The sequence below is a fragment of the Madurella fahalii genome (assembly GCF_045866475.1).
Source record: "Madurella fahalii IFM 68171 DNA, scaffold_6, whole genome shotgun sequence".
In the NCBI taxonomy this organism is placed as follows: Eukaryota; Fungi; Ascomycota; class Sordariomycetes; order Sordariales; genus Madurella; species Madurella fahalii.
This window is the reverse complement of record NW_027263976.1, coordinates 2,675,248-2,700,678: the sequence shown is the minus strand read 5'-3', so window position 1 is coordinate 2,700,678 and position 25,431 is coordinate 2,675,248. Positions and strand designations below refer to the sequence as shown.

General features: G+C 55.3%; 7 protein-coding genes across 7 annotated transcripts; 2 read left to right on the top strand and 5 right to left on the bottom strand.

Annotated features, from left to right (window-relative positions):
• Positions 1-34: 34 nt before the first annotated feature.
• Positions 35-2,948, bottom strand: MFIFM68171_10835 (Inhibitor of growth protein N-terminal histone-binding domain-containing protein; the record flags this gene model as incomplete). The annotated part of the gene is made up of 2 exons (XM_071066254.1): positions 35-181; positions 282-2,948. 2 exons carry the CDS (start codon positions 2,946-2,948, stop codon positions 35-37), a joined length of 2,814 nt encoding a protein of 937 aa, XP_070922355.1.
• Positions 2,949-4,172: 1,224 nt separating this feature from the next.
• MFIFM68171_10834 (Polymer-forming cytoskeletal protein) lies at positions 4,173-4,994 on the bottom strand (the record flags this gene model as incomplete). Its single annotated transcript, XM_071066253.1, has 4 exons — positions 4,173-4,299; positions 4,372-4,470; positions 4,564-4,617; positions 4,705-4,994. The coding sequence occupies 4 exons, from the start codon at positions 4,992-4,994 to the stop codon at positions 4,173-4,175; spliced, it is 570 nt and encodes a 189-aa protein (XP_070922354.1).
• Positions 4,995-6,895: 1,901 nt separating this feature from the next.
• MFIFM68171_10833 (uncharacterized protein) lies at positions 6,896-8,167 on the bottom strand (the record flags this gene model as incomplete). The annotated part of the gene is made up of 3 exons (XM_071066252.1): positions 6,896-7,573; positions 7,683-7,764; positions 7,872-8,167. 3 exons carry the CDS (start codon positions 8,165-8,167, stop codon positions 6,896-6,898), a joined length of 1,056 nt encoding a protein of 351 aa, XP_070922353.1.
• A 1,082-nt stretch (positions 8,168-9,249) lies between these two features.
• Positions 9,250-10,876, bottom strand: MFIFM68171_10832 (C2H2-type domain-containing protein; the record flags this gene model as incomplete). The annotated part of the gene is made up of 3 exons (XM_071066251.1): positions 9,250-10,060; positions 10,195-10,772; positions 10,862-10,876. The coding sequence occupies 3 exons, from the start codon at positions 10,874-10,876 to the stop codon at positions 9,250-9,252; spliced, it is 1,404 nt and encodes a 467-aa protein (XP_070922352.1).
• Positions 10,877-15,893: 5,017 nt separating this feature from the next.
• Positions 15,894-17,165, top strand: MFIFM68171_10831 (uncharacterized protein; the record flags this gene model as incomplete). Its single annotated transcript, XM_071066250.1, has 4 exons — positions 15,894-15,945; positions 16,040-16,235; positions 16,581-16,791; positions 16,938-17,165. 4 exons carry the CDS (start codon positions 15,894-15,896, stop codon positions 17,163-17,165), a joined length of 687 nt encoding a protein of 228 aa, XP_070922351.1.
• A 3,614-nt stretch (positions 17,166-20,779) lies between these two features.
• MFIFM68171_10830 (S-adenosyl-L-methionine-dependent methyltransferase) lies at positions 20,780-21,786 on the bottom strand (the record flags this gene model as incomplete). The annotated part of the gene is made up of 2 exons (XM_071066249.1): positions 20,780-21,100; positions 21,178-21,786. The coding sequence occupies 2 exons, from the start codon at positions 21,784-21,786 to the stop codon at positions 20,780-20,782; spliced, it is 930 nt and encodes a 309-aa protein (XP_070922350.1).
• Positions 21,787-23,158: 1,372 nt separating this feature from the next.
• MFIFM68171_10829 (Terpene synthase) lies at positions 23,159-25,407 on the top strand (the record flags this gene model as incomplete). The annotated part of the gene is made up of 3 exons (XM_071066248.1): positions 23,159-23,620; positions 23,666-24,190; positions 24,859-25,407. The coding sequence occupies 3 exons, from the start codon at positions 23,159-23,161 to the stop codon at positions 25,405-25,407; spliced, it is 1,536 nt and encodes a 511-aa protein (XP_070922349.1).
• Positions 25,408-25,431: the final 24 nt, after the last annotated feature.

Below are 25,431 nucleotides of genomic sequence, written 5' to 3'. Positions count from 1 at the left end.
CTTACCCCCAACTCCCGCCTCAGGCCCGGGATTGTCAAGCCTTGACACCCCGCGCACTAACTTCCCCTTTCTCGCCAATGTTCAGCAGGACCCTGCAGTCAGGACAATACCACTTTGTCGTGCGAGCCGGAATGTCCGAGAGCCCGACACACTCGAGATGGAACCACTCCTGCTTGCAATTCTGTATCCCAGTCAGCCATCACAGCCACAATAATTCCCCACCCCCTTTGTTTAGAAAAAGGAGAAAGATAATAGACGACAAAGAGTTGAGGAGAACTCACATCAACATTATCACACTGAATCATCGTCCCAAAACTGACCCGATTACACAAGCAATACCTCGGCTCATCCGGGTCAATCACGTTGCCCTCGTCGTCAACCTCCACCTCGAGTACGTCTCCGGCTGCCCCTTGTCCCATGGCTCCACCATTCCCAGCACCACCACCAGAACCACCAGCACCACCGGTTCCTGCTCCGGTTTTGTTATCTCTGATTTTGTTCCCGCCAGCCCTCTTCTTCCTCGGCGCCGCCTTCCTCATCCCCACCGCGCTGTTGCCCCCGCTGTTGGTGCGGCTGATGATCCCTGGTGCAGGCCTCTTAGTCCGCTTGCTGGGGGGCCGAGCGGCGGCTGCGGCTGCTGCGGCAGCGGCAGCTGCGGCGGCGCTACCACCAGCAGCACCGGCTGTACTGCTAGTACTAGAGGCAGCAGCGCCCTGTGCAGCCGCCGACATGGTGCCCGTAGTGGTGAAGGGAGAGGAAGAAGTGCCCGTGGCTGAAGACCCCTCCGTCATCCCCATTGTCGCCGCACGCTCCGGTGCAGGCGTGTTCCGGGCGGTACTAGCGCGCCGGGGACGGTCTGCGGCCAGAGACGGCTGGGCTGGTTCCTGGCTCGTGGCCTTGCCGCGGGATGCGGGACGGCGGGTGGTCACGGTGGTCGTAATGGAGGAAGGAGGCGGGGCGGTGGTTGGAGGTGCGGTGATCGCTGCCGCTGCTGATGTTGATGGAGCGTCAGGATCGGGTTTGGGGGTTATATCGGGGCTTGTTGAGCGGGAAGAAAGTGCAGCAGTGGCTGGCGGGGCTGTTGTTTGTTGCTGCTGCTGCTGCTGTTGTTGCTGTTGAGTGCGAGCCGCCTGAGACATGCGGGTTTCCCTGGCCGGAGGGAGTATGGGCGTTATCGACTTCTTTGGCGAGAGAACAGGAGGAGGGATCGGTGTTTCGGTAGCTGGAAGCTTGACAGGCGCGAGATTGTTCGCTGCGCCGGCGATGCTGCTGGCCGGCGAGGTTGCTGACGCCACCGACGTGGCCGACTTCGCCGTGATAGACTGGTCCTGGCCGTGTATCGGCAGAGGAATCGGCGTGGTAGAGTGAATGATGCCGGCAGTTGACGCGCGCTGAGGGTGTGGCGCCGGAGTCTCTTGAGAAGGCACTTGCGAAGCGCCCGGGGTAAGGAGCGGGGGTGGGACAGGCGTCTCTGTTTTTGTCCGTTTGAACTGAGGCCTCTGCGGTTGACCCGCAGCCCCTTCCGGCTTCTCAGCGTCGGCGTCGGGAACTGAATCTCTCTTGCGCTTCTTCTGGGCTTTCGCCTTCCCGGCCGCCTTCCCGGATTGGTCCTGGACGTTGGGCGGAGGGGCGTCAGACATGAGAGTTTTGGCAATGGCGTCGAACCTCCGAGCAGATTCCTCGGCCTCCTCAGCAGCCATCTTGGCCAGCAACTCCCGTTTGAGTTTCTTAGCTTCGTTCAGCTTCATTCCGCGATTGCTGAGGTTCTTCTCGTCTGACGTTAGGGCCTCCAGTGTCAGCGCTCCAAGAGGCATCCGTTTCTCGCCCGTGTCTGGATCAAGGGTTGGTACCGGCATCTTGCCCTCAAAGACTCTCCCTTCCTCTTCGGCTTTCTGTTTTGCTGCTTTGAAGGCCTCCACTCCCCGTCCCAACGCGCTCAGCTCCCGTGCCACCATGGTATCACTAGGTGTCCAAGCGGCGTTTTTCTTCATACGTTTCCTGAGCCTAGCAAGTTCGTATGGAGTAAGCTGGCCCCAAGGGGCATCCGAGCTTCCAATCACAGCATTCTCTGGCGGAGGAGCCAGCTGTGCCATGGCAGCGCTTGTTGATAACCCAGCTCCCGGGAGGTTCGGCGGCGGGACAGATGTCCTCGGGCGTGGTGCCCTTCCCGTCTTCGGAGTCCTCGACACCTTGACCACCTTGATGCGCGCCTGGGGTGCCGGCGTGAGCCGGTTGGACAGTCCCTCGTCGTCGTCATCTTCCTCGTCGGAACTGCTGTCGGTACCTGTCATGTATGCGTCGTAATTCAGCTCGTAGGGGGCGAGTACTTCTCCGGGGACTGTTATTCTCGGTACTGGTGGCCTTCGGGGTTTTTGACCGTCCACGCGCAGGGTAATCTTTGGCGCCCGCGACACCTGGGGCGACTTGGTCGTGACAGGGCTCTTCTGCTCCTCTGCCGTGGGGTAGTTCTCCAGCATCGTCTCGAGTTTGGCCAGTATGGTCTTGGCGCGGGTATAGTGACGGTTGACGTTCTCGGCCATGCGCTGAGCCTCGGCAAGCGAGTAGACGCGCGAGTTCAGCGCTTGTTGCAGGTTCTCCGAGATCTGCGCCCGCAACTCCACGGGGCCGATCCTCTCGGCTGCGGGCAGGTTGGGGAGCTGACCCCAGAGGGTGGTGAGTTCGTGAACTTTGGCTGATGCATCGATGTATGTCTGGTCGAGTTTGCCGATCAGGGTGAGGGAACGCGTCATATCGGCGGGTAGGTATTCGGTGAAGTCAAGGAAGTCGGAAACGGTGGCCTGCGCGTCGGGGTCGGCGCGCATGTCAAGCGGGTTGAGGGGGTTGTTGATGGATCCGATCGACTGGATGGCCTGCTCAATCGAGGGCGCGGTCTGGCGAGGCGAGATGGCCTCGTCCATGTCGGGGCGGACAATTTCTGCCGACGCCATCTTTGTTGCCCACGCCGGTTCTCGGCTCATCCGCGTTTGGCCGGGGTCACGTTGCGAATCCGTCCTTCTCAGCACAATCTGCTAATGGATAACGGCAGAAGCCTGGGCCATAGGGGCAGCACAGTTGCAGTTCGGATTGCTGGTGGCGTGTGTGGACGCTGCGGATGATGGCGGGACAGCACCGCGTTGAAGATGGAGCTTCGAGCCCGCGCCAAAGCTTGATCGGCAGGCAGATGGAACCACGACCGTGCACCCCCGCGCACGGAAGCATGGCGCAGCTGCATACATGCGCTAAGCTTGATTAGGGTTGCTGGTGGATTCCGTTTCGGGAGTTACTAACAATCCTCTTCACCCAAGCCGGGTCCAATCAGAGCTGCTGCAGAGCTACTCCACTGATCGGTCGCTGCCAGCGTTTCGTACTCCATCGGGACAACCCCCCTTTCCCCTTTCACTCACCGCGCTGCATCCTCAAGGTAGACACTGTCGATCGGTGGGGAGTCAGTCAACTACCGTACCCGAGGCTTAGCGTGCACGTACATGTATATCTTACCCAAAAGTTCATCCGACGAGGAGATCTCCAGCCTCAGCACAGACTCGTTTTGAACACGTCAGGACAAGCATCAACAGGCAGCAAGCGGGACCTTGGAAATTAGATGGATGAGAGGCAACCCAACGTTCCCGCGATTATAGCCATCTGTCTATCTATCAAGTCTTCGATCACGGCCATGGCCCCGGTCAAGGACGTAGTGCGAAATCTAGCTAAGCTGGCAGGAAACCTGAAAAGCAACCAATCAACAAGTACAAGGCAGCGAGCCTATTCTGTAGCTTCCCAAGTTATTGTAACGGCCGGTCCGTCGTAAAATCATGCCAAAACTGATGGGGAAAGGGAAAAAAAAAAAAAAAAAAAAAACGACCAGATATGCAAAATCGACCCCGTCGTGTGATTGGGGAAGGAATGGAAGAAGAGAAAGGTAAAGGAAAAGAAGGAAAGAAAGAGAAAAGAAAAAAACATCATGCCAGACCATGCGTAAGTTGGTGGTATACATGCTCCAATCCAACAACCGAACCCATTCCATCCGATTCATCGTCATAACCATGAAAGCCAGCGCAGGAAAAAAAACAACCCAATTACCAAAAAGGAAAAGGAAAGAGAACTCTAGAATCAGACCTCGACCTCATGTCCCGACGACACAACAAGACCACTGAGTGCTGAAAAGTCCCCCTTCACCGCACATAGTTATTCCGCTGAACCAGCTTCGCACCATGTACTGTCTCGCCCTGCTCGGTCTCATACCAAGACTGGTCGCCAACAGTGGTGAGAGATGCATAAGCCGTGAGCGTCTTGCATTTACTGCGTTGGGTCCGGGTCAGCGATGTCGTTCTTCCAAGTCAGGTGCCAGGCAATATCAAAAGAGAAACTTACAGATACCCGTTGATGGTCAGGTTGCCCCAGACTTCCAGATCCCCTTGTACCTCGAGCGTGCCGTTGATCTTTAGCTTGCCAAAGATCTTGACTTTGTCCCTATACAAAAGAAAAAAGAAATAAAGTCAGCAACTTTTCCTTCTCCCACATCCTGTATGTGACCAAGCAGGGGAGGAAGAGATCAAAACTCACATGCAGAGCACACTCCCGTTGACCTTGACGTTGCCAAACGACTTGAGCTTGCCACTACCACCCGAGCCACAACCGTTAGCCTTTCTCTTATTCCGACCCGAAGAGTCGAAAAGAGGGGGGGTTGGGGAGAAGGAAACAAACCTGCAAGTCAGATTGCCGCTGACGCCGATATCCCCGTATGCCTCAACCCGGTCCCGCACCGCAAAGTCCCCCGTGAAAGTGATCGACGCCATCGACTTGACCGACCCGTCCACCTCCATCGGCCCGCGCAGGTCGATCGAGTTGTCCGACTTGATGCTCTTCTTCTTCTTGACCGAGCCGCTGGACGAAGAAGAAGCTTGCTGGCCCGACGACGACGAGCCGGCTGTGGTGCTGGTGTATCCCATCATCATGGGCTGGTCAAAGGACATGATTTGTTCGTACTCGTACATGGTCGTGGTTGGGGTTGTCGTGGAAGGATGGGGAGACGTGGCGGAGGTTGTGGTTGGTGTTGGTGTTGGTGTGGTTGATGAAGAGGTAGTTGTCGTAATGGGGGTAGTGGCAGGTGTAGTTGCTGTCGATGTCGATGGTGTATCTTCCGTGGTCAAGGCCGCAGGCTGTGGGCTCCTTTTCATGTCTTTTGGACTCGAGACTCGGGGCTCCCAAGGTGACATCAACGACTTGATCTAGCAGCACGATGACTCCTCCAAGGCATCTCCGTCATGCTTGATGCGCCCGCCAACACAGGAGGATAGTCAAAAAAGAGAATGAGGCTTTGCGATGAGTAAGGTATTGCTGAGGGTCGTATTCGAGGCTCGGAAGGGCGATGTTCGGGAAGCTATATAGAAAGCGGCAACCTCTCGAGGTGATGACCACACAAGCCCGAGATACAAGCCCCGGGAGTGCTCGTAAAGGTGTAGGCCAAGGTGTAGGGCAGGCTTCTACCCTAAACCCCCCCCCCCCCCCCCCCCCACCTCCCTCCCAAGATAATCTTCAACGGTCTTTGAAGCCACCCCGAGACCCGGGACCCTGTCAATAACCGTTGACAGACCACCAGGCCGGGACCGACCCTGGTTTCTGCCTGTGGGCACTGACCGAAAGACTCCACGGGAGCCCCGTCCGGAGACAGCTATGAGTCGTTCCTCGCTTGTCATTACCACTTCCTTGCCCTAGTTTATGAGCAACGGCTTCTTGAGTTAACGGGAGAGGCGCGATCACGCGGCTCACAGCCCTCCATCCGAAGCGATATGTAACCTCCTCCCTCCCCCCCCCCACCCCCCCCTTCACATGGGTGACCCCCTCGTTGCCCGTTCAAGCCCCGGATCGGAGAAAGAAAGAGGGCATATCCCAGCTCCGTTTTCTTTTTGGTGCCATGGCGGTGGGAAGCGACTTAGACGCTGATAGCAGAGCGCGTGCTCTTGGCATTTGGAGACAGACCATGACACGCGATTGGCCGGTTGGGCGACCAGGGGAAGAGGCGCAGCGTATTGCTATTAAATGTTCTGCTCAATACAGACGCAGCAAACAAGCGACCGACTGCCGCAGCCGCTCGATAGTATCCGAAAGCGTTATTTCGCGCCATCCTCTTGCAAGAGAAACTGTCCAGAAAGGAGAGGCCGCCGAACCGTTTCCGTCTGTAGGGCAACGGCGTCCGGCCCTGGCACGAAATGAGGCGCCGATTGTCGCCCTGCCATTCGCCGATCCGGCCGGTGCTGCCCGCTAAAAATAAGGCGCAGTGCGGCTGAAAGAAGCTAATAAGTCGCTCCGCTGCTTGTGGCTCCGTTTGCCACGCCCACCCACCGTTTTTCCGCTCTCGCGACCATTGCTGAATCGGAAACCGTTCTCTTACCCCCGCCAGGCCCGGAAAGCCTTACCTTGCCCATTAGGGCCATATTCGGCGTTCAGCTGGTGTCTTGGCTTGGGGTCGCTACCTGATCTATGGGCTGCCGTCCTTGCCGCAGAGGCACGCCATGTGTGCCGGAACATTGCCAGTCGTGAAGGTATGCCAGCCAGCCGCTTGTGCAGCCGCCGATGCTTTCAGCAGCCGCTCTTGGGTTTCACGAGCACGTCTGCGACCACTACGATACCACCGATTCAAGCTATCACTGCTACCTCCACGTGTTCGGATGGACGATCGAAATGGGTGCCTGTTAATATGGATACCCGGCCCATGCGAGATCCGATGGCCAAGGGGTTTCAACGTGCCTGAATCTCGCATTTGCATGGCCACCCACGCGTCACCCGGCCGTCAACTAATCCGCCGGTGCCTTACATCGACGTGAACGCGTCGTCCCCGTGAGTGTCACCCGGCAGCCTCCGAGACACACGCAGGCAGCTGCTAGGACCGGGTGTCTCATGCGCTCCCTACGTATCTCAACGAGAGCCCAGTCACGAGGGCGGCGATGACCCATATGCTGGCGTACACCGCGGCGCCGTACGGCTCGACACCCTTGATTACCATTGACGTGTTCAGGAATGTACCGACAGCAGTGAACAACATGGCGACGGCTGTCCGCCGGACCGACACCTTAGTCTGAGTTGTGTAGCCCCACAAGTTCCACGCCACCGTCTGCCCGAGGGTGGCGTTGACGGGATCGAATTCAGCGTTCTTTTGGTCCTGCTGAGTCCGCCCCGTCGTGACCAGTGGTGTGAAGATGAACGCCCGCGCTGCCAGTCCGAACAACAGGCTGAGCACCTGGCTCGTCGCGTGGCCGAAGCCGAACAGGGTAGCATCTGCTGCAGGTCGGATGGTAGGGATGCCGTCAAAGTAGAGTACCAATGCGTCGGGAAGGAAACTGCGGCTTGCCAGGAAGAGGGTGACACCGTAGACGAGCGCCGCCTGGAGGGAGGTAAGCAATTGGATTCCCCTGTCGACGACGATCTCCCGGTTTGTGACGTCCGGAGCGGCTGAGTGCGCGCCAGAGAGCCGGCGCAAGAGGAGGAACGGCAGGAACGCTGATACGATATCGACGCCGAGGTAAGCGCCGGCGGTCAAAGCACGAATGTCGTAAAATACAGAGACGAGAAGTGTCTAGCCAAAGAGGGTCAGCGGGCTGCGCCCTGCCATGTGTAGGAGAAATCCCCGTGTGGATGCGGCGTTTGCGGCCCTGCGCGGGGAAGGCTCAAAGGGGGGTACTTACTGTAGGGCCATGCGAGAGAAGGGCGAGGGCTGCAAGATCGTAGCCGTCGTAGTCACCGAACCAGCCCAGGGCCAGCCCGAATCTGCCATGCCAGCGAAGGTTAGCGTCCCAGAGCTGAAGGTCAGCCCTCCTCAGCCCTAAGCGAGAAAGGAGGGCGCGATAATGGATCGAGCACCGGCAGACACATACAGTCTCCATGCGGCCAGGACTGCCGCCTCAGTCCTCGAATCTGTGGGCCTCGCAATGCTTGCCAGCTCATTCCGAGTCCAGTAAGCCAGGAACGATTGCCCGAGCGAGGAGAGCGCGAAGCTCAGGATGATCACCAACGCAAACCGGGCGGGGCCGGGCAACCGGGCGCGTCTCGACAGTGACGTCTTGGCTCCCGAAGACTCGGCGCGCCCGGCCGGAGTTGCAGGGGCAGGCAATGCAACTGCGGCACCAACAGCGGTGAGATCCTCAGCCGCCGCCTCTTTTACTCGGCCCATCACGGGTGGGATGGTGAGGAAAACAAACAATTGGAACCGAAAGCAAGCCCAAGCGCCACAAAGTCGTGTTGCACCGGGCGATCGGGGTTAAGAGATCTGGGGTGGCTTAGAGCAAGATGAGAGAGAGAGAGAGAGAGAGAGAGAGAGAGAGAGATGAGACGATGCGAGCGGGAGGATGAGAGCCTCGTCTCCGACGTGGTGTTGAAGATGAGATTGGACGGTGAGAGAATCCGTTTGGAGATTGAGCTGAGGTAAAACGTGTGGGGGGAAATTGGGCCCACACGGACGCTCAGTGGAGCAGTGACGTCTTTGTTCGCTTCATCGAGCGCTTCGTTTCCCCTCAGCGCCTGGCCTCCCGTGTGCCTTGTATGTAATTACGGTTCGACCGCTGGCCGTCGAGTCAGTAGTCGCCTTTGCTGCCCAAGCCATACCGAGCAAACAGACACCAGACAACCCCAAGCTTTAAGCACCAGACATGGTGATGCGGAAATCCGAGATATCAATGATTTTCACTTCATACAGTACTCAAGCTCCGCTAGCTGAAAGTACTGTGCAACATCCGCAAAACCGCCTCCTTTGGTTGGGGATCTCCAAATCTGGAAGCGTTGGACATACCACACCCCGCAATCGGTAAGTCGATTTTGGTTCCTGTGTTCCCGCCCTTCGCCAACCGCACAGACAAGGTATTATTACAAAGTGCTTCCCTCGAGCCATGTATTGTGGGTATGTCTTCCATTTATTTGGGACTTTGGTTGCGGGAGCAAAACGACGGACCGGCAATGTCCTAAGCTGTTGCCTTTTCGAGCTCCCATCAGTGCCAGAAGTCCGTGGTCATCACTCAACGCTCGCACACGACCCTCACTTTAACCTCGTGGAGCTGGTCGCCTCCTCGATCCCATGCGACGGCTCACGACGCTCTCCACTCTTCGGTGCTAAGGGCCGTCGGCGGAGCGACCTCATTTACACGCTTACAGTATAAGTATACAAAAGAAAATAGCATCCGTCGTCCATGTCATAAATCCCGGCGACCGTCGCTTGCCTTCGTCGCGTCGAGCTCGAGAAAGTTCAAACACGCCGACAACTTATTCCTCCATTCTCCCAAAGACGCCGTCGTCGTCTTCGTCGCTTCGCGCCCGGGACCGCATGTCTTCGTCGTCGTCGTCGTCCATGACGCTTTCGCTGCTCTCCTCCATCTTCGCGTCGGCCTTCCGCAGCTCGCCGCGCGTGAAACTTTCGGGTGCACCGCTGGGGTAGCTGTTGATGAAGCTTGTGCCTGACAACATCCCCTGATCGAGATACTGGGCGGGAAGAGGCGGAACTGGGGGAGCATCGATCGGGAGGTGGACAGCTCGGGAACCCCCATTGCTCCCGAAGCTGCAGCTGAGCAACTCGACCGCCGCGGCGAGCTCGCGGTCATCCTGCCCTGTCGCGTTCCTTCCGGACGATGTCGGTCTCTGGTCTTGGCTTAGTTGCCGGAAGTGGCCAAAGCCCGAAACGCTTGGCATGCTCCCGGCTGCTGAGGAAGCATAAGGCGCAGTCTGGTACGACCGCGAGAAGGTGTTGCTGCCGGTATGTCTGGGGCCAAAGCTCCGGTAAGACGCATTGGTGGCGTTGGTGGCATCCAAATGCGGCGGCGGTGTGGTGTCAGCCGAGCTGTGGTCCTGCTGTTCCGAGTAGCCGCTCGCCAAGGGGGATGCTGAATCTCGGTCGCTATGAAAGTCTCGGGCTGAGTCCGGTGGGGTGGCGGCGGCGGCGGCGGAGGCGGCGGCAGTGTTATTGCTTGCGCTATTGTTCATGGCGACCAGGACCGAGGCAGCCTCCAGGAGCTGGACTTGCTGGTGCTTGGAAATCAAGAGCTTGGAAGTGTAAGACCATTCGGGAGTGTGCTCCCACCTGACGGGCAGACAAGTCAACACAAGTGTCTTCAAACAACACAGTCGAGGATCCACAGCCGGTACGGGGTTTCCAACTCCGCGCTCAGAGACCACGTGGTGGGAGAGGGTAGGGAAAGGAAAATGGGCACAAACAAATGCTTGCTCAAGCAGCTGCTATGCTTGTATCCCTTCCCGCACTTCTCGCAGCGAAGTTCCGGGCGGTTGCTCTTCCGACCCCCTTCCTTGACAAGAGGCTGGCCATCGCTGGCTCTTCTCAGGCGGGCCTTTTGGAAGGCCGACTCTGCGTCATCCCCAGACATGTCGTTGAGCTCGTCGTCGATTGCGCTGTCTTGTGCACCGCCCGTTCCGGCTGCCGTCGTGAACTTGCGAGTCGGGAGACTAGCGGGTGGAGACGGGAGGCTACCGACAACCGCCGATCGGGAGAGGCCATTCTTAGACAGCGTATTCCGGCGCGAGTTAACGGCAATGGGGAGTGGCGTGGGCATGTCGCCGGATTCCTGGAGGGCGGCGGCCACGGCTGCCACATTGGCTCCTGTATTCGTCATGCTCTTGCGGCGAGTGACGCGGTGGGTGCCATTGAGGGCGCTGCCGATGATTGAGTGCGAGTTATTGCGGGAGTGGGTTTGTCGGCTAAGGGAAAGGCCACCGGTTATGGAATTGGAGGACATGGACGGCCGGTGGCTGAGCGGTCGCGAGGTTTGTTGCGTTTCCTGAGAGCGGAGGCAGATGGTCAGTACTGCTTGCTCCGCGCAACGGAGAGGCCGGGCTCGCAACGGGCGTCAGCCGGTCTGGAATCTACCTTGGAAGAGGCCATTGCCAAAAGCGGTGCAGAGATCCAACTACAGTGGTCTGCACGGCTCTCCCACAATTCGCTCCCTGTCCAAACGCGTGATTATCCAAAAATATGCTGAGCCACAAATACGCGCGCTGGTGGTCGGTTGTTGGCGTGTGTGTCGTTGGAGTCCACCAGTTGTTGGAGGTCGTTGGGAGCAGCTGGTCGACAAGTTGAAGCGCGGGGAGGAACAATAATAATTTCGGGTCCTACTAGGGTATTGCCAAGGTGGGCGACGATGCAGCCAGTCAAGCTCAGGACACAGGGTTCCAAAAAATTCGCCAGCAATTGGGATTTCGATGAAGGCAGGGTCAGCGGCATGGAAAAAATGTCGAGCAACGAGCAAAGATGAGTGGCTGTGCCTGCCGCAGAGACGATGTGTGAATGAAAGAATGGCCCGACGAGAGGAATGCGGGCCACAGTTGGGGCGGTTCAAGTGGTGGGCGTGGTGGCATGGGACGAAACAGGTCTGCCCTGGTCAATCGCCGCAAGACAAAAAAAAAAAAAAAAGTTGAAAAAGGATTCGAGGAACAGGCACAGCTGGCCAGAACGCCGAGCTCATTGGGAAGCTGTAGTGCTTTCATAACGCAGACGGGGTGGAAAGTGCGAGCACATCCTGGGTCACTTGCCTGGGGAATTTGGTGGTGGGAATACGGGCGCTACAAGGGGGTACGCCGTGGACCAGTCCCGCCGATGCCCCTGCTGGGTATCTCCTGGGCGTTTGCCTAGGGGACGGGTACCTGGCTTGCCCCGTGCTTAAAGAGGCCACAGGAGCACCGGGGTGTACACCTCGGTACTGCAGCTCACCTGCCTGACCGAATGCAAGCAGCGTGTGTCTGGGGCTGCGTTTGAGTGGACAACTGGCCGCAGGCTGCGCGGTGTTCCATCCGCACTGTGGAAAATGTGTTCCAGAGGGGTTATTCCGAGTAGATGCAAGGTCAATAATATGCTGGCTCTCCTGGGCTGCTCCCCTGCGTCTCTGGGTGTAACACCTCGCCGGCAGCATAGGAACCTGGCTGATTGGGGTAGAATATAAAAGGGTGTGAAGCGATTTTGGCCAGGACTCGGCACCTCGCCCTTTCGTAGACGCGGGCGCTGTTCTTTGTTTTGTCGGCTTGGCCATGCCATTGAGGTCTTTGTGAGCTCGTGCAAGCACATGGATTAAGGGAATTCAAATAATTGGGCAAAATACAAGGGCCTCTCTAGGGGAGGATAGCTTTGCTGAAATTGGCAATGCTGTTGGCCATTGGGGAAACACTTGTTGACCTCGGGGATTTCCCGCCGTTGCGTTTCTCTGCGTCGGCGGTTCCAGCCGTGTGACCTCTTCCAAATGCCTTACTTAAACAAAGCAGTGAGGAGGTGCCGGGTCACGAGCTCAGCCAATGCTAAGACTGATGGTATCCACAATGACTCAATGGTCCCGATTAGGTGAACAGAAAAGCCTGGAATTTGGACTGCCCAACTCTCGCCGTCCGGCAGCAGCGAAGCTGGACCGGCTCTAGTTGAGATAAAATGGGAAACACCTCGTCAGTTGGGTGTGGAAAAACTACCCAGGAAGCTGACGGACTGCCTCATGAACCTGATAGAACTCCAAAGCGTACACAAGAGGAACCCCAAGCGTTACCCCGCCTGCCCATGCTCCCGGTCGGGACCGCTCTTCCAGCCCGCAAGCAAGCCACAGCAAGAGGGGCAAAGTGGGTTGTTGTGCATTGTGGACCGGTGTCACTTCAATATTAATTTGAGAGACTTTGATGGCTGTGGGGGAGGGAATGGAAACCGGTAATAAGGGGCGGCGAGCATAAACGCTTGTTTGTAATGCAGAACACTCAGTTTCTGCCTTTGGCTAGGATGTAAAGAGCAGAGGGACCTGGAACGATCAAACGACGATTAGCCATCCATCATCCTTTACTATACAACGCAAGGAACGTCTCTCACTCAGGTATTAGGTCCAAGAACGAGTTATTCGACTCGACTGCCTCTTGGCCCCAACATATGCCAAGCAGCATTTGTGTTCGCGGCCAGCGGAGAAGTACCATGGGCCCGCTGCGATATGGTAGCCACACTGTGCACTACCGCAAGCAATGTCGCGGACACTAAAACGACGCCCCTTAAGGCCCGGATTGTGTACTGCCCTGAACCCCCGCTGAAAATGCCCTCGGCAATATGGAAATTCCAGCTTAATCTCAGAGTCGAGTGTTGTCACTTTGCTCGGGCCCAGGACTCATAAGGACAGATGCTCCACTTCCTCGTCCTAGATTGTACATTTGTGAGCACAGCGCGACCTGATGGTGTCAAAACAGCTGAGGGCTAATTGGGCTTGGCCCAGGAGCTGCACGCCCCGTCCCCTAGATAACATCCATTCAAAGTTGCAATCCACCAATAGTGCCGGAGTCCTGCAACCCCCTCACCCCGATCGGTCCGTTCTTGAATGACTCCGCTCTCGCCAATTCCGCTCCAGAGATGTTATGTCGTGATCACCGGGTCGCTCTGCTTTTATTTGGCTCTCACCCGGCCCTACTGCCGGCCCGCCTCGCTCGGGCTGTTGGGTTTGAAGAGGCCACGACCAGGCCAATAAAATTCGCTGTCAATAGCACCACAGCTTGGCCAACTGGGAAAGCTACACAAACGTGACTGCTTTTGCTTGTCAGTTTCCCTGGATACCTGCATAATAAACGTGGGCTCGACCACGTCTGTGATGATGTGGGCATGACCAGAACGATTTGACGAACAGCAACGGACCGTCCCTTGCATAGCCGGCTGTCCCGCCTCGACGAAGCCAAGCCGAGATCCCCAACAACAGAATATGTGGCGCTGCAGCGTTTCAGACACAAGCTGCTATCAGCAATCTACACGAGCTACCAATCTGGCAAACAAGTAGTGATTTCCAAGGCACAGAAAATTTGTATCCTGAATATCCAGCTGGCCTGAGTACTACACCCCTCTGTATCCACCGGCCAAGACGGTGGGGGGGTGTAGAAAGATAGAGATAAAAAAAAAAAAAAAAATTAAGAAAAAAATTCCGAGTTCCCATGACGCAGCCCTCGTGGCTTGCTGACGGACTCGAGTGTATTCCTGACATTGGGAAGCAGGTGACGTTGGAAGGGGATCCACATCTGACCAAGAAATTACTTGGGCTGCTGGCCGTGGGCCAGGAACAGCAACCCCAAGTCATGGGTTGTGCACTTGGTGGCAAACCAACAAGGCTGCATGTCGAAATGTAAGGTCCCAATCTTACCCGATGATCAAGCTTACCGGATCTTCACCCCGCGTTGCACCGACTCCCCGATTTGCGAAAGCGGTCCATTGACGTGGGCCCCAATATTTTCTTTTCCACGATTTCTGTCAGATCAACTCATCGTCAAGCAAACGGGGAAAAAATAGCAGCGAAGGATCAGCACTGCCTGGCCCTATCTGCTGGGTTCGGTGCACATCCCGCCGCGTGCGTGAGAGGCGAGGCCAGGGCTTGAGTCTAGAGATGCGGCGAGACCCACACCCGGGTCGTGTTTGAGGTAACTCGAACTCCTGGTCCACCTCAGCTAGCAACAATATTGGATGCGTCCGAAACCAGGGCAGGCGCTTCAGAGCAAGCCTACCTTTACTGACACCGGGCTGTCAGAACAAGTTCGATTCAATCCGAAAAGGTCTTGTATCGAATGGGGCGATACGACTTGCTGACATTGCCGCAGCTCGCCACCCAGTAAGCCAGACTCAACTTGGGTATTGACGGCTTCGCCGAAGCTTTCTTTTACTTGAGTTGGCTCTCTTCAGCTTCCACTTACATAGATCAATCGATCGATTACCCCAAAGGGGAATGCTAGAGGAGATCTTTTCATGAGGGAGAATAACGGTAGAAGACCACGGAAACGGTGGCTTTGCCGTCAAGGAATCCGTTCTGCCCACGGCGCTGAATTTGTAATGATTTGAGTGAGATTGGAAATCCGTGTGTCACTGTAGGGGCTCCATCCGCCGCGTCCGAGTTGGCAGTCTGCGATGCTGGCTACATCGGAGATACTGGATCCCTTTGATCGTCCCACAGGGCTAGGACTACAACTACCTCCGTGGACACCCCGTTGAACCGGATGGTCCCACGGCGCTTCTAGCCCGGCGGTGGAGGAGCAAGCCGAGGAGGCCACCGAGACCTCCTAGAGGGAGCGGACTGGACGGGACGTCGTCCGCTACTGCCAAGTCTCGACCTCGTCGCAGGGTTGTACACCGCTGAGGGCGGCATCGAGGCGACTCCCAGTGCGAGTGGCGGCGGTGCTGGCGACCTCTCCTAGCGTAGCACCCACGCTGTCCCCGGCAGCGTGGAAGCGACTGGTTGGTTCGCCGCAAGCGTCTCCAGGGGCGAGAACGGCGAGGTAAGTGGGCTTCCCAGCAAATCCAAGAGCCGTTCGTAGAGAGAGGTGCACAGTCAGGGCGTACGGCGCCCCGGTGACGGACTTGGTTCCCACGCAAGCAATACAACGTTCCTCGACTGCTTGCTATCTTTGCACCCTTTGCAAGCTTTCAGCAGAACACCCCGACGGGGCAGTATTACGACAGTGTCAGAAACCTTGCGGTAGCCTCCCTACCCTACCGTCAACACCCAGGCGTCCTGCCTTGGAGTTTGTGTCCGACTCGGTGCAGGTTATGATTGGCATAACTGCTCCTAGGCCAGACGGGGGGATGCCGGCTCCTTCCGCCCATTGCGACTCGGACAGTGTGATCTAGTTGAAGGGTGGGTGTGCCGTGGTCGACGCGTATCAACTGAGCTGTAAGTACTTTGGCGTGTTTCCGGGTCTTCACTCCCGACACCGTACTCTATAACTACGCAAGGCTTGACTAAGAGCAGCATTCGTAGTTGGCCGCCCAATTTCCTTGATCTTCCAGGCATCTTATCTCGCCCTCTCGGCCTTTCAGCTTCTCCATCTCTCAACTCTTCAGTCTTTCGACATCACAACCCAAACCCCTCCCCCTTCCCCTCCCCCTAACCGATCTTGGGTTCCATCTCGAACCAGTCATGGGATCGCAACGTCCCCATTTTCCGGGGCGCGCAAGCAAACCATCGTCTTGTGCGAGACCATGTCCTTTACCCTAATCCTTCAACACTCCGGACTTCGATACCTTCCTGCCCCTCGCCCAACACCCCACCACGGGGGGGGCCAGGCCTGCTCCACGCCGTACTTCTGACAACCTTGTGCCGCGGCAGGCCCGAGGTGCAGAAGCGCGTCTTTGACGAGTGGGACCTCAAGGGTACCGAGCCGCTGATGACTGACTGTATAGAAGCGGGCGTCGAGATCCGCACTACCGCAGAGGAGCTCAAGGAAATTCGAGACGTGGCCGACGCCACACCCCACTGTGGGTCGGGAAAGTTACCTCAAGAACAATCCTGACAAGCCGGGCATGTACTGCTTGGTTATTGCGGGTTGGTTTGGCGACCACATGCCCATGCCGCCGGGGAATTCTTGTTTTACCATGTTTTATCTTTGGAGTATCTGTTCTCCTGAGGACCTACGGACATTATTACGGCAGCGGTTCCGTACGCTGTGCCGAATCTCGATGCTTGGTTTTTGAATGATGAGTGTGATATGGTGCCTATGGTGTAGGGGTACATCAAGTTGCAAGAGACGGTGCAGTGTATAGATATGTATATGGGTAAGGTATATCCTATGTAAGGTACTAGATTTCGTGTCTGATTTGAGTCAAGGGCCCGGGCGTACGATGTGAATCTCGGAAATACGGACAAGTATGTCGAGTGGTGGAAGATCACGGCGGGCATCTGGAATGGCAACTGCACAATTCTAGTGCCCGAGTCGGATGAGTTGTGGCCTCAGAAGGGTATCGTTCTGAGCAATATGGGGACGAGGAGACACGAGTTGAAGTATGAGAAAAAGGATATTGAGAGTGTCGAGAATTGGGTAAAGAGATATGGCGGGGGTCCTTAATATAGTTTGTTTAATTCTTTTTTTTTGGGGGGGGGGGGGAGGGGGGGGGGGGTATTCTTCTTTTTCCTCTTTTCTCCTTTTACTGTTTCTGATAATGGGATTAGCGCTAAGAGGTATAGACTTTCTCTATGGCGCCCATGGAGGACAGAAGCATCGTCGACCATGGTGCGCTTGACGAGTGCTTTAATATTCATAGCGTCAAGGGCATCAAGTTTGCGAGTCTCAGCTTCTGCCCCGACAATACCGGCTGCAACACCGACTGGGTTGCACACGTTTTAGCGAAAACAAGGTCGGACCCCACAGGTTTCTGGAGTTTGAAGGCTTTTGGCAGACGACCGGGTCGTTAACTGGGACCCCGAGATACTCGGAGAAGATAAAGAACGCTCGTTTGGAAATATATTAGGCGGTCGAGTCCAGACCAATTTCTAGTTTCGATACGCTCCGTCCTCGCTTTGCCCGCCACCCGCAGCTAGTTACGACGGCTTTCACGGGGACAGCAGATAGGATGCCTCTGGCCATCGGGGCACTCCGCCGGGTTGATCCTGGAGTCCATCCGCGTTCGACCGTCACCGTCGTGCGGCACTATGTACGTATACTCGGGCGGGCATAGGATCGAAGGATCCTCTTCCCCGTCGGCGCACCTCCGGGCGACGTAGCAGGATGTCTCAAGCGGGTCGTGCTTCCACTGGCCCCGGTAGCGTTGATCATCACGGAAGCCATCGGGCAGGGTTTCCCCGGCATCGTCGTCAAACCTGTGATATGTGTAAATACGAGATTCAACCAGGAGTTCAGTTCAACCCACCTGCCTCGCCGGGCCATCGATGGCCAGGGTTGATATAGTACCAGTAATGGTATCAAGCATACGAATGATAGACGCATGACAGCGACTGGGTCTTGGAGTTCTCAGTAATTAACGGCTTAGTCGTAGACAATTTATGGGCTGTCATCAAATGTCTTACACTATTCCTGTTTGACAACCTACCATTAGGGACTCTTATATATGTATATGTATATTAGCTGATCGACTGGCGTCGGCGCACAACTGGAGCACGGCCGTCGACTGAGCCCACCGTCCTCCTAGTGCCGGGCCTGATGGCTGCAGTACCGGCCAACATCATAAACCGAATCTTGGGCGGCGTCGACGCTGACGATGGCGGATGATGCTGGTATGATGTCATGATACCGGCACGGAGGGGTCTGGCGGAGTTAGCTGTGCGTAATAAAGCTTCCCTGAATAACTCATCCGGAAAGACTGAAGGCCGGCAATGACTGGCCAACTGGGGGGGCACGGAACGGTACCGGGTGATTACTTTAGCTAGATTTGTCAGGCCACATCCCTACAAAGATTTCATGAAACCTGGATGCTCTCCCGGCACTATGGTACAAAACCCACGAAGACATATTTTTGGGGTTGTGTTGGTATGGAGATCTGAAGACGTTATTGCCCCGACGGCTCAGATCGACTGCGTCGCTAACATGAGACCCATCAACAAAGCCCACGGAGAATTGAAACAGAGCCCGCCTGCTTTCTGATAACCAACAGGGCCAAGGTTTCATCGTTGACCAACGGTTGGGGGCACACCGCCCCAAGCGGCATTTCTCTAGACGACCAACAAGACAAGGCTTCACTTCCCAGCCAACTGCTTGCAGCACGCCCCAGTTAACATCGCAGATACCTAGATGGTGGTGTCATGATTCCACTTTCAACCAACGGCCTTCACTACGCCTCCAAGATCAAAATAACATACCAACATGTCAAGGTTTCAATTTCAACTAACCACTTCCGAAAACTCCAGGTAGCATGCGCGCATAAACAGGGAGCACCGTTTACCTGCCAACGCTTCGGCATTGCCATGGCCAACAAAACACCTAGAGGGTGGTCGGTCAAATGCGGCCATCTAGAAGCGGAATTGATTGGAAGGACGTAAGTAACTCCTCGCCGATACCACAATGGCTTCCTGTTAGGCTAAAACTAGGAAATCAACTTAGACGAGAGTCTGGAAACAGAATGATTATACGAGTGTGTGTTCTGCGTTAGTGAGGCAGCGATTCGAGCAAGCAGTAAATTGATTGGGAATCAGGAGGACATCGAATGGCGAATACGAACCATGCGGAAGATAGCAAGAGATCAACCCACTAAGTTGCTACCATCTGCGATACTTGTCTCGCCAAACTCGAACTGTTCCTTGATGCATATCATTTACGGTTGTGACCGACGCATGCCTAGGCTTTCGCCTCGAATTGCTGGAAAAGACTTCGGTTCTCAGAGACTACCTGGCCTTACAGGTTTCCAGTGTGTTCTTTCGCTCGCCTCATCCCATAACGTACAGTATCTCGTGCGCCTCGGGAATAGCAAACCCGCTTCTCCTAACAAGCGAGCTCAAGTTCTCAATCACTGTCTGGCGACAGCCCCAGATAATTCTTTTCCAAGGTGCGATCCTCCCGTGCTGCTCCTCGCGTGCTGCTCCTCGCGTGCTGCTCCTCGTAATGGTGAAGTGCTTCTGTGTCGAGAAAGTTCTTCAGTGGTTCCCACGTCGGTTTGACGGAAACCGCCCATTTGACAAACACTTGACTGCCTCTTCGTCGCTTCCTAGTAGTTCCCAATATTTTCTCAATCACCCATTCAATACTATCTCCTGTCAACGCTGGCCCGCTGGGGCCTACGCGTTATCTTCCGTCTGGGAAGCGGCATCGCTTTGTCGAGTCACGCCTCTTGGTAGAAACACCGGATCCTGGATTCGCTATGGCCTGATCGGTCGTACGATTTCCGTGCATGCGTCCCACGTGAACTGCAGCTGGAGAGTTGCCAGACCGTTCACCGTCGCACGCTTTGAGAACTGCATCCCTAAGTGGCCATTCCTCGGACTTCGCTATAGTGACACACGCAGTCCCTTCCTTGCCGTTAGTATGTTGGGGGGATAGCCGGGTGGGGATGCATCGCCGGCCGGAGCGTTTCAATAATGTCGGCCCGGCCAAGTGTACTCCTATACGATGGAAGGAACCATTGCTTAAGATACCGGTCTTCCGTCGATAGAACAGCGATACCTGGATTTATAGCATCAATTCTTGATCTGTACCTCCATATGCCCGGAGACCAAGGTTGCCGCATTGAACAAGCGGGGGAATTCAATATCTCATACAGCCGGCCAGCAACATTACGTCAGAGTATACTAAAGGCGCTAGTATGGAAAGGAAGATGCATTAGATCATGCTGTAACCTAAATAAGCATGCATACAGTCTGTTATCAAAGCAGTGAGTGGGACATAACTATATTTTTGGAGTGTTAGGTGCCTAGGATATAATTAATAATTAGTACAAAGTGGAAACAGTGGGGAAACTCTATGTTGGCAATAAGGAGCAAAAAAAAAAAAAAAACCGTGCCCCACTTAAGGACTACTTTTGCGATGTGGACAGACCTTGGCTACTACTAATTAACTAAGGTATATTGTATAGCGGAGTTTCGATTATTGTCAGTCGAAACGGGCCAAGATCTAGGCCCGAACTTATGCCAACTTCTAGGTCTGGCTATGATTTGGGACTGCGCAAGCTTTATAAATGAAATATTGAAGCACTTAGAAAACAACGCTGAGTTATCACATTATGGTTCAGCATTGAAAAATGGATAAGCTTAAGGTACTAGGCTAACAAAGAACGGTTCGGTGATTGTCTCTCGTCAATGCAACCCATTATGAACCAGCATCACTTCCTGATTCTCGGCTGTCTGATCTTCTTCGCCTTTTGGTTGGGTTGTGACTGCCTTGTCCCTCCTCTGAGGCAATAACCCACGCTCGTTTACTGGATGGCTTCACAGGACACGAGGCCTTCTTCAAAACCGACTGCAACTGCTTCTTCTTTTCTTTGCATTGAGTTACGGACTAGTAATCACAAATACCTGAACGAAACAATAACCCGTATATCGCGGTAGTGCAAAGCTCTACAAAACGTCTCCTATGTTCTCTCTCAGTTGTCCACAGCACGCTGAGAGATGACACTATACACTGAGGCCTTGTCACTCTCCAAGCTCTTGGTAAAGCTCCTCGCCATCTCATGCAGTTCTTGTATCGGCCCTGCCACGCCCTCGGGAAAGTTCTGCTCGATGTTGAGTCGCACCTTGTGGAACCAGTGGATGACCTCTTTGTTGGAAGGCATCATGCGGACGTCCCGTACGACAAGGCCGTTCTGCTCGAGCGTGCTCGTGAAATACGAGGGTGATTTGCGGTTGCCGCATGCGAGACGATCCGCTTTGTCGGGGATGGGGGAGCGGTACTTTTCCATGTCACCCTGGAAATGGGAAGTCAGTCTACATGCGATAGAAACCAATTTGGAGAATAAACTCCTGCTTGTGTTGGGTCTCTCACCTTGTACAATGTATCAGAGATGAGCAATATGCCACCAGGACGGAGTCGTTGGGCGACCTGGGCAACCGAGGCTTCGAAGACATCATGCAGGAAATGTGTGTAGACGCCACAAACAACTACCAGGTCGTATGGTACTTCCGGGTCGGGGAGTAGGTCAACATCCTGGCCGTTGCAAAGGTAGAGGTTGATGCGGTCCTCGAGGTTTTCCGGGAGATTCTGGGCGCAGTAGTCGAGCTGGCGCTGGCTGATGTTGATGGCGTCGAGGCGTGAACATTCGGGGAAGTGGTGGACCAGACGTCGGGCTATGTAGCCCCAACCACAACCGATGTCGAGGATCCGCCTGACCGGTTGTCTGGTAGCGGCATCCAGGAGCCCTGCGAGCTCGAGTTGACGGTCGAAGTGGCGGAACTCAGAAGGCCCGACAGGTCCAGGAACTGGCCCGGCTTCGAGCTCAGTCTCATCGAACAAGCCAAACAGGAAGCTGAGGTTGTCGCCCAACGCCTTGTGCCACATCTCAGGGGGGTCATCGTATGTGTAGACGACCTTGTCGTGGCACGTGTCAGTTCGAGTTGTGGGGATCAACTGGATCCTGTTTGTATCCTGCGACATGGTTGTATCAAGAAGTAATAAGTTGATGCTAAGTAAACAATGCTTGGACTCCCCAGAAGTCCCTTCGAAGCAGTTCAATACCGGATGTTGTCTAGAAGATATTCAAACGTTTTAGTGCTCGCCACGAGTGAGCGTCTTGGCTGCTGACGATGAGGGTTTATCTACTCCCGGCAGGAGAAAGAGGCGTATCTGTCAATACCTAGACCGTATAGCCCAGCGCTGACAATTCCGAGATGCTGGTGACATCATGACGCCCAGCCAGACACCATAATGGCCTAAGTCGGTCATGCTGGTGCCTAGCTGGGCGTCATCATGTTGCCAGTAGATGTGCCATTGCCAGCGCTGGGCGATACGGTCAGGACATGGTAACATCGTGACCAAGACCCCCCTGCCCCGGCTAGGTAAACAGGAGGGACGAAAACATCTGCCGTTCGGCTTCCGTTGGTTCGTTATCCGCCTCCGGCTAAGGGAAAAGATGCCGTCTAAACCATATCGCTTAAATCCAGATGGGTAATGTCCCTATCTACAGTCTTCGCCAACTTGATGCTCCTCCAGATCATCACAACAGGGAGGCTGGGCACTTGATTGCACCCACGGCCTTACCGGTGTCTCGACCCGCGGCCGTGCACAATTCATTAGGGTGCCTCGCGCAATAGATGATGAGAAAGGACAAATTCTCGGCGATCCTGATGTTGCGAAGGACACCGGGGAAGGACCCGAGCCCCCGCTTCTCATGAACATCTCACGATGGAGTTACCGTCCCCGAGCAACGTTTAGGGGCGTGTTAACAGAGAATGATGACGGCGAATCGATAACATCATCTTAGCCACTATCATAGCCATATCCTTCCCGTTACCGTGATATGAACCAGCCCAGGGGATACGAGACTAACGAATCTCCAGGTATTGGCACTTTGTATCCTGGAGCCCTAACAGAATAGACTTCTTTACATCCGTCCGTAAAACTACTCGAGATTTGTTCGCAATCTATTTTATCAGCTCCCCGTGTGTGGCGCAATCGGAAAATCCTACGTCTGATTCCCCAAAGAGGATATAATGTCCTCCCGTTGTCGACAAGGGCCAAGAGCATACGACATCATCAAGTCGGCGGCAGATGGAGGCTACTTCCGGGACCATCTCTCGCTCCTGTATCTAGACAGATTAGGACAGAAGCATGCATGTAAATAGTCGCATTGATCTTCGCGGGCTCATGTCCGTCTTATTCCCCGTTACGCCTGGATAACACAATCATAAAAGCAGGTTTGAATCGGGGCCGTAGGCAATGTCCCTTCTGACCTTTCAACACGATTGTCGGCGCGCAGGAATCTCTACAGTATGGATTCTGTTTCCCTCGTCAAGTTTTGCACCTGAACATGGCCCCAAACGCATTTTCGATCCCAACCGGGACAGTCTTTCATCTCCCTCCCGCCATTACCCAACTTGCCGAAGGCTGCCATGAAAACTGCTTGGAGCTCGACCGACTTAGTGACAGCATCGCACGTCCCTATCTGATCGAATACTTTGGGGATGAGGAACGAGCCGATCGTTACCTGCGACAACGCATCAGCCACTTTGGCTGCGCTGGTTACCCCTACGCACCCCGAGAACGTGCCCAGAATATCAACAATCTGATGATCCCCGTGACGCTCTTCGACGACACCTTCAGCAAGCCGGGCGTCCAAGAGAGCATCGCTGCCGGAAAGGCTCTCCATGCCCGTTGGTGTGACGTGTTTAACGGCAAGCGCCCAGACAGGCCCGGCAACGCCGCCTTCTTTTACGTCTTTGAGACGGTCGAAGCCGCGGCGGCACAAATGACCCCGGGCTTGGACCGCCGCGTGCGCAAGGCATGACTCGACATAGCTGACAGTCACTTGGATGAGGCCGTGCTACGCAACAACGATATCACGCCCGCACTCGATCAGTACATGGAGAAACGTCTGACCAACATCTACGGCTGGTGGTTGACCACGCACGTGGAATACGCCAAGGACATCGACATCGGCGAGCTCTCGTCGGACCCGGACATCCTCCTCGCTCGTGTTGCGGCTATTAACCATATCACCTTGGTTAACGACCTTTATTCATTTCCCAAGGAGCTCGACGCCAAGGAAGCCATGAACGCCATCCTAGTGCTGATGCGCCGCGGTGGGATGGGTTTGCAGCAAGCCATCAACAAGATCGTCGACCTCATTCATGAAGCCGAGCGCAACTTCATCGCTCAGCGTGACATGATCCTCAGCGGGCCCCTGGGGAAGCGGCCAGATATCCGCGAGTATCTCGATGGCGTGGAATATCTTATGACGGGCAACCTGCGCTGGTCGCAGATGTCACCGCGTTACTTTGGAGATCAACACGATGGAAGCTTTGTACTCAGCGGCGATATCACGATCACACCGAGACTAACGGTCCATGCGCCGGCAAGGCCGGCGCCTCAGATCTGAACAGCGTCCAGGGCTCGGCTGAGTCATGGATTCCGGATAACAAGTAGAAAATGCAAGTTTCTTTGGCTCTTTGCGTTTCAATCCCAAGAGCCTGCATAATCCCCAGTGCCCCATGCCGTCTCTCAGTGAGATTGACGCAACCATGTCTATGATCGTAGTCAACAAACGGAGGGGTGGTTACACTGAACTGTTAATGTCTAAAGAACTGATAAAATAAGGTGGGTGTTGGTTATCCAGGCCCAAAAATTAAATTAATAGAGGCCAAGAAGCCACACTCCACAACCGCCCATTGTTAGTACAAGGCCCCTGCAATGCAACCCGATCTTCTCTAAAGAGCCTTGGTGCGTCCCGGAAAGGCGCGATCAGCGGGACCTGGATAACATTCACTCCCGTTCATGGGGCGTCCCTTATGGGTTACTTCCAATGTATCGCGTAGACTCCTGAACCCCCACGCTTGATGACGAGGCAGGTCTAGCCATGCCTTCAGGACTTCCACCCTCGGGCGACTGTCCGAAGGGCATGCTCACCTATCTGCTCTCCCGCCACAGCTTTAACCTGACCCTCCAAGATGCTGGGATATGGGCTCCTCATGGTTCAAACAATGATCCCTGACAGCCCAGATACTTACCTAGCTCGTTGCTACAATCTCGTACAATCTCTTCCTCCACCCCCTATCCAAGTTCGCAGGCCCCATCTGGTGCCGCGCTTCCATTTTACCCTGGGCATACCGCTTCTTCTGCGGGGAGCAACCCTTCTCCGTTCACCCCCTCCACAAGAAGTACGGCCCGATCGTGCGCATCTCCCCGTCCGAGCTTTCGTTCGCGCACCCTGATGCATGGAGAGACATCTTCGGATCCGGCCTGGGCAAGGAAAACGCGAAGCATCACGTCTTTTATGACGCCATTGCGTTCAACGGCGTCATCTCAGCCGACTTTATCGCCGCCGAGAAGGACAAGCACAAACTTCTGAAGAGTCTTATCGTCGACGGACTTTCGGAAAGGGAATCAAACGACAAGAGAGCATCATCGCAGGCCATGTGGACTTGCTTATGGATGCCTTGCGGCATTAGCTCCAGGCAGCAGATGCTGCCAACTCCACACATGAGCCCAAGTCCTACGGCGAGGTTGTTAACTTGGCCGAGTGGCTCTGCTGGTCTGTCTGCGACATGGTCGGCGACTTGACATTCGGGACGCCCTTCGGATGTT